Genomic DNA, 8,310 nt, shown 5'->3' on the forward strand with positions numbered 1-8,310 from the left:
CGGTTCGTGGAGGTCATTAAATTCTAAGAACAGGTTCGCATGAACCGGTGCAAACCGGCTGAATCCCACCACTGGTCTTAAGTGACCAGTAAATCTTGGTCAGTGTGTCTGGTGTTTTTTACAGTTTATTGCCAGAAATGGTGACAACTTCAGTTCAAAATAAAGTATGAAAAGAAATACTTTAATAAAAATCAATCAAGTTTAAATTGACTGTATATATATATATAAAATGGAATTATCTGATCAACGATTAAATACAAATTGAATTTGTAAAATAAAAGGAAGTATTTTTTTCTTTTTTCAGAGAAGTGTCTCACAACAAAAGTTTGGCGATTTCAGGACATATAAAGGGATAAAAAAAAGGGATATAGAGATTTTTAAAGCAGAAACTAGATACTGTTTAGGAATTTAATCCAAAGTTTCACGTACTTTAAGTATTTCCATTGTTAGAAGGAAGAATGTGGGGATATCAGTGATACTATCTCAGTTTGAGAAGGGTTAATAATCTTTTAACAGTTAATTTTAAGTGAAGTAACTTTAATAATGATGCCAATGGTCAGGCTAATAGTCCACATGAGTGAAAGTTTTCGAAATTTGAATACAAGAACCTGGAAAAGTATTATTAAACACAAAATTTGTTGTTTTGAACTAGTTTGCTAAGCCATATATGTACTGTTTTATGTAAATTTATTTGGTTGGTGTAGCTTTGATTATTTATCATTCAGCACCTGTTTTATTAGTTTTAACAGATTATTTTTTAAGGATTTTATAAACATAATTTTCTTTTTGTTTTTAAAGGGAACAAAATGATTTTAAGTGTTGTCCATTACTACCAATCAGAGAATCTCCTGTTACTACTGGCTATCGAAATAAATGTGAATTTACTGTAGGAAGACATGTGGAGTCATCGGAGGTTACTGTGGGATTTCGTTTAAGTAGCTACAAGGATGGTTGTATGTTTATTGGAGAACCTGACCAGTGCATGAATATTTCCAAACCTATGCTTCAGGTTGTTAAGGTGAGTACATTCTGTTCAGTGCCTTAACGTGTAACTGTTTTTCTTAATTTTACTTAGAAGAGAGTAAAATTTTGGCCTTATTAATTTTTACAATATGAGCTATCATAAGCACAGTAGTCATGAATTTTCTTTTAATAAGTTTATGTGTTGTTTATGAAGACTGTCTTGTGATATATTACATGTGTGCAGTCTCTAGCTCATATATCATTCAAGCTTACCCAGTTCTACTCATTAATTAAATAGCAAGTGATAACTAATAACTGTAAACTTTTTATTGGCTAACACCTACAGCTTACTAAAACTTTCATGTTTAATAATTTTTGGTTCAGGCATAATGCAATGGCTAGTTTGCCTGACTGTGGATTGAATGTTCCAAGGTTCAAGCTATGATATGCTACTGAATATACTCTGTACTTCCATTACAATATTTTACCTCCACTCACAAAAAGCTTTTCTCTACTTACACTGCCCTCTATAGGTGCAAATTTACGCTCGCACCTAGCTTTGATACTCCCACTTACTCTCATGTATGTTAATGTTAGACATCTGCATGCTAACATGCAAATGATTATGCAGCAATCTTCCTCAAATAGGAGTGCAACACTATCCCTATCCTAACTAGCACCCTCTCCAATCTTTCAGCCCTTAATCACTTCTCGATTGGCAGTGTTACAGTTTGGACATGATTTCATATTGATTTTTTCACTTAATTGCCAAAGTTTACAGTTTAAATTTTTGACCACGTATTCTTATGTTTTTCTGAGCTGTAATTTTTTTTTGAAATTTGTACAGTCTTGAGACTTCTTTTTTTATGGAGTTAAACTTCTCTTTTGTTTTCCTTTCAACTCTACTCGTCAGATATGTGTGATTATAAGTGGCTTCTAATTCGGTGGCTGTATCTACTACAGCTGATTTGTCTGCCACTTCCAAGGCATCTGAGCAAGTTATATTGGCTCAGGATGTAACGGCTGTCCACTAGTAGTTGGCTACATTTTTTTTAACTTCTGAGCACCTGGTGCTTGACCTCTTATATCTTGTAATGCTTCATGTACATGATGATTTGAGCTGCCTATAAATTACAGTCGCATGTCATTTGGGGGGAGATGTCCAGGCCTGCTTTTCCCTTTGGTAGACCTTTTTTCAATCAGGTATATGTTTTATCATTTCCCTTCATAGGCTTATAGAATTTGGAGTGGCTTGTTCCTTTGTGGGGATCGAACCCTCTTAAATCGGTTTTCAAGTATGGCACTTTTGTTTTATACTAGGTGTTTTTTTGGGGGGCATTCCCAAATTTTGGGAGCCCAGGGATAGATCAGCCTTGTTGCATAACTTCACTTGGCTTTACTTTTCTCCCACCTTATCCCCATTCCTCCACCTGCTTGATTCTGACCTCCCGAATGTTTGAAGTTCACTGTCAGTCCTTTGGGTGCTGTTTTTGGGGAAACTGGCGGTCTTGATAATTTCGTGTGGGTTTGGGTCCAGTGCGGGCTGGACTCATGTTCCTTTGATAGGACAATGCTATTATATGGACTTCCAACACTAGGGGTCGGGGTTCAATTCCACATGTTGGAAGTGGCAATTGGCTCATTTTGACTTTGCTGTACATTATACAAACATTCTTACAACATGAGATATGGTACAACAATGTTTTAAACAGCTTTACCCAAGTTTAAAGATAATTTCTCTCAGATCCTTGGGTTCTGAAGTGATCACATTTAGTCTGTTCATTTTAAGAATTTCCCTCCTCCTCAGGTTTCCATTTTCTACCAAAGTATTTAGGAGGTGCTTTGGGATTTGCTTTGCAAGGGTGCTATCATGGGTAGTGTTTGTTGTCCCTTTGAAGTTGGAGGACTGGTACTCTATCATTGCTTGGTTGATTTTCTACCATTTATTAGTCCTTTCATATTTCACCATGTGGTCGTAATTAGTCCTTAGTTGGGTTTTCTCTTCTGGTTTGTAAAGAATGAGGGTGTTGTGTCAGATGCATTTCTCCTCATTAACTTCCCCCTGCATTCTGATTTTCTTTGGGGTCTGTAGGAGTTGTGTGTTTTCAGTCTGGACTTCGTTGGACCTCTTCTCGGATCCTTCCAATTCAGATTGTGCGGGACTTTGCTCATCTTGTTCTTTTCCAGGAGCCATCGTTTCCACCATGGCATGGACATTTGGCTTCCTCACAAGTCAATCCTGCCTTTTCTTAGAGTAGAGGCTCGGGTTGATTGGTTGGTGAGGGTGGAAATATTTTTTTTCTCTTCCCCCATGCCATACCTCATTCATCTTGGGGTGGTGTTGTTTTATTCCCTATTCAGTTGAGCCAAGTCTTCTCCATTTTTGGTTTAGGGCTAGGGCGATTCTAGTTTACATCCTTTCCTCCTTTATTTCTCTTCTCATTTGAGGACATGGACTTCTCAGGTAGTCCTCATCCCTCTTGGTCAAGTCCTCATGTTTTGTCTTATGTGAGTTTGTTGGTCCAAATGAGCCTTGTTTGGGATCTCTTAGATGCTCCCTTCATCCTTCCTTCTAGACCAACATTGCCTGGATTTGGTCAATACCTTTTAGGATTTTCCTCCTCTGAGTCTGTAATGTCTCTTTTTCTCTGGTGCTCCCCCTTTACGTTTGGGGTAATTTTATAGCTATTCTCATGGAGTCCTCTCACCTTTCCATCCCTGTGGGCTCCGAGTAGTTCATTGAACTCTGGTTCACTTCATTCCAGTCCTACAGGGACAGTCATGGTAGTGTTTTTCGACTGCTCATGTTTAGTCTCATGCATTTTCAGGCCAGTGGGTACTCAGTTGTAACCTCTGGTATAGGCCACTGGTCTTTCTGTGTTGAGCCATAGCCATCAAATTTTTGTGCTGGCTTGTCATATTCTGGGTGCCCTGTATCTCATTGAAAATAGTTTATCACTGCTCAGGTTCTCTCTGTTATGGGGTGTGCACTGATTCCTTCCATGGTGACTGCTCCCATTGTTTCTTCCTTTGAATCCTTCCCAGTCCTGTCACCATTATCTAATTATCATTATGGTAGGATTTGCCAGTATATTCACCTGGCTTATTTTTTCTTTACTAAGATTGACTTTGTCTTTTCTGAGCACTTTCCTTCATATTGGTCACTTTGTCTTGTCCCTGGCTAATCATTTCTATCATCCGTTGGAGGACTTCTTTGGTGTCATAATGTGGAAAACTCCCCATATCTTTACTACTTTTTATCTTCACAAACTGGCCATTTCTTTTTCCAAGAGATTTTGTCTTCCTCCATTCGCCAATTTGTGCTACACATTTTACGTTTTCTCTTTGAGTGGGTAAATGTTCCATTAATCTTCTTTGCAGGTGCCTTTGTTGTTGATTTAGATCCCACTCATTGGCAAATGTTGCCTGACCAAGTATACTTAGTCTTAAATCTGCACTGTAAGATCTGTGCTCATATAGCATATCAGGTTATCCAAGGCATTGAGGTTCTTCCTACTGTGGACCTGGTGTACTATTCCAAATGCTGCTAAGAGTTGGTTGATCGATTCTGTCAACGTGATCTCTATGCATTTCAAAATAAAATGTTATTAGACATAACTAGGTCATATTCTGCCCACCATTGATATGGGGTGTTCCGCAAGACTGCTAGTAGGTATACCCCCACAGTATTTTGCTTCATAAATATGTTTGTCCTGGACCATACACTCATGGACATTAGTAAAGCAGACATGGAACACAGCCCATCTATGATGATTTGTGGCATTTGAGGTTCTTCCTACTGTGGACCTAATGTACAATTCCAGATTCTGCTAGGTGTTGGTTGATTGACCCTACCAACATGATAGTTCAGGTTTTCAAAATAAGGTATACTCTTTTTCTCTCTTGTGGAGTATGGAAGTTCTTACCGCTGACCAGACTGCTGGGGTGGTGGACCATAGAGGCCTGTCCTCCTGAGTGTTTACAATACCACTTAGTTTGAGAGTAGGGTGGTAGCATTCTACCAGTTTAGATGGCATGACACCCTTCCTACCATGCACCTGATGTTCAATTCCAGATGCAGCCAGGTGTTGAATGTAGCACTCCACCATATATATTGCAGTTTGCCTCTCTGGCTGAGGCACCCTCCTTCCTACCATCCACTGGATGCAATTCCCAGTGGATCTGGTGTTGGTTGAGCCAGACCAGCCACATAAAATCTTACATTTGTTTGGATGGTTACCCTCCTTCTACTGCTGACTGGAAGATAAATTCCCAATGCCACCAGGATTTGGACAGAAAATGCAACCCCAAATAGCAGCCCCTCTTCTTACCATCCACTGAATGTCAGTTCATGGTGGATCTGGTGTTGGTTCAATTGGAGGTGCACACATGTGGAGGCAGGTTCTTTGTATAGAAGCTATTCTTCTCTGCCAGTACCTGTTTTTGAGGTGAAAGGTAGAGGATCCTCTTCCTACTACAGATGCTGCCAGGTGTTGGTTGAGGTTGAACTCCCATTTCTGGTCTTTCATGCCCTAGCCACTCTACACCAAGGGGTCTCTTTATATCTGTAACTATTTGTGGGGTCCCTCCTTTGCTTCTGCCTTTTTGGCAACACATTAATAATTGGCAAAGAGTATACATGGCTCAGAAGTGGTGCGGTCTCCCACGGTTGAGTTGTTATTAGTTCATTCTCAATCCCATGGTTTTCCTTTAGTTGCTTCCTAAAGGTGGATCATCTTCTCACTGGCCTTCCACCTGTTCAGTGTGGGATTCTAGTTTTTTGTGAGAGGAGGTAAGATATCATATCGAAAGTTAATATTTTCTGAAACTGAAAATGTATTTCTGATAGATACCTCAGCTCACATTTCCCACCTGTCCTCCCCATTTACGATGTAGTTTGATGTGATCTGTCCAATCTCGAAGTGATTAACAGCTGCAAGATTAGAGAGAGCACTAGTTATGATAGAGGTAGCATTGCACTCCTGTTGGCGTGCAATGCTGCATAATCAATTACACGTTAGCATGCAGCTGTCTCATGTAAGTGAGAGTATCAAGGCTAGTGTTAAGCACAAGTATCAATTGGAAATATATTTTCAGTTTAGGATAATGTTAACTTTCAGCTGTGTAGTCTCGCTATTCGTTGAAAACTAGCTGTATAGGTGGTGGGTGCTTTCAACTGAATGTCCTTCTTCTGGTTTGCAGTTCTAAATTAGGGCTGAATACATATCTGAACCTTAGCAGTCTCTGACCTAACTGTTTATCTCTTATACCACATAAAGTACCATTGGGGTTGAAAATACAAAATAGTAAGTAGTGTAAAAGGCTAAAAATAGTATATTAAACTTAACACTTGGCACATATAGAAACAATTCCTATTTTTTTTAACTACACTGTGTGTAAAAAGAAAGCATGTTATTAATGTTTCAAAACATCGTTTTTTTATACATTATTTTAGTTTTGCAAATGTTACAATTTCTAATGTTTAAATACTTTGTAAAATTGTTCATAATTGATCATTTATGTGCTTATGAGATTGCATGGTTGTGTTAAAACTTTTATGTTTATAATTGGAAACATATTGCCTATATATTGATTTAACATTTCCTGTTATTTACTTTCTTAGGTCTTTCAGAAGTATGTCCAAAACTCTGATAAAGAGCCTTACAATCCAGAAACATATGAAGGATTTTGGCGTCAGCTGACTGTCCGCAATTCTAGTAAAGGGGATATTTTGTTAATAGTTGTGATGCATCCTCAGTCTTTAACACAGGTTTGTAATAAATATTATTAAAGCTTTGTGTTCAAACTATGCAGATATTATGTTGAAACTTATAAAATTGAAAATAGCATTGCACAACTGTTTAGCTCTTAGGATATTAATAATAGCTTAAGCATGCTGTATGCAGTATTTCTTAACTTGCTAAAGTTTATAATAATTCAAGATAACAGAATGAAAATATGGGCTTATCATCTATGTATATAATACTAAATTAAGTATCTCCCACCTATGAATGTAGTGAATGTTGATCAGTGGTCAGCATTCTATACTATGGATCTGTGGGTATTTGAATTGCTTTATATCACCACAAAAAAAAATAATTTTGGCTTAAACTTTGGGGCCATGGTTGTATTATGAGGGTTATAATCAAATCCCACCATTTGGTCAGACAGTAGTAGCTCAACAGTTAGCAGTGTGTTGCTGTTGACTACTGCTTTCTGTGAAGATACACATAGTAAACTTGGAATTATAGTAATCAGAAATTCTTCAATATAGGCTCGATCCATTGCACAAGCAACACTGCTGATGGTAGATGTGACACATGCACTTATAAGCTTACAAGTAAATAGAGACTGTAAAGTAGTCTAAAACAAAGGAAAATTATGAAGAAATGGCTTAAACCAGAATTTGGAAAATAACCAAGTTTGCAAACTATGAAAAACATTCATAGTTGAGGGTACTATCAGTGATTGTTATCCGTTCTAAAATTTACCAATGATACATTGCTATTGAGACATTCATAATCGCAACCTATCAATAGTTTGATGTATCATAATACTTCTAGTAGTGGCTTGCTTTTTTTTTTTCAACCACAATGCAAGTATCTTCATGGAAAAAATAGCCATTTTCACAGTGTACAACCAGTAGGCACATCAATTCATATTGTAGCATGTTGGTGATACGACATCAACAACTGATATGTGTAAAATAGAAAAATGACGTGCATCTCTCAAAAAATTATGCATATTTTGCATAGATACGCTAGCTATCTGGAGTACTGATTGAAGGAGACCGAGTGGTTTTTTCCCCCGTTTTTGGTTTGTATAATAACTAAGGGACTCTTCCTGTAATCCTATTAAACCTGAAATAATGTTCAGTTGTTTATCGTTTTTTTATTGCAACTGAGACCATTTTTAATTCTTGTATTCAATGTATTGGGCTTCAATCATGTAGCAAGACAAGTTGGTGTAAATAGTAATACATATTCACATTTCTGGAGAGACATAATTTTAATTGTTTTACATGTTTAAGATTTATGAAAAATAAAAGTAATAGATAATTAAAAGGACATATAATAATTTAAGATATTTCAAATCTAAAGTCTGAATATAAAATATGAAAACTGATCTTTACTGTTGTTGGCAGCTATGCAATCAAATAAGTATGGTACTTCATGAATTGTTCATATGTAGAAAGTAAATTGATAATAGTAATGTAGCATACTTATTCAGTATGGTAAATATGTTACAAGAGACTATTTAGTGGGTATTATTTAGCTGTATGGCTTGTTCACTAAATTGGTATTGGATATTAACTCTTTCAACCTGGACTCGATCTGTAGGACTGAC

General features: G+C 37.2%; 1 protein-coding gene across 1 annotated transcript in view; it reads left to right on the top strand.

Moving 5' to 3' along the window:
- The window catches only part of LOC106468028 (tRNA (uracil-5-)-methyltransferase homolog A-like), an 82,572-nt gene that overhangs the window by 39,428 nt on the left and 34,834 nt on the right, over positions 1-8,310 (top strand). The window contains exons 7-8 of the mRNA XM_013928426.2: positions 799-1,018; positions 6,587-6,733. Of these exons, the coding sequence (XP_013783880.1) occupies positions 799-1,018; positions 6,587-6,733 (367 nt within the window). The remainder of the gene's footprint in view (positions 1-798; positions 1,019-6,586; positions 6,734-8,310) is intronic.

This window comes from Limulus polyphemus, unplaced genomic scaffold (assembly GCF_000517525.1).
Source record: "Limulus polyphemus unplaced genomic scaffold, Limulus_polyphemus-2.1.2 Scaffold2840, whole genome shotgun sequence".
NCBI lineage: Eukaryota > Metazoa > Arthropoda > Merostomata > Xiphosura > Limulidae > Limulus > Limulus polyphemus.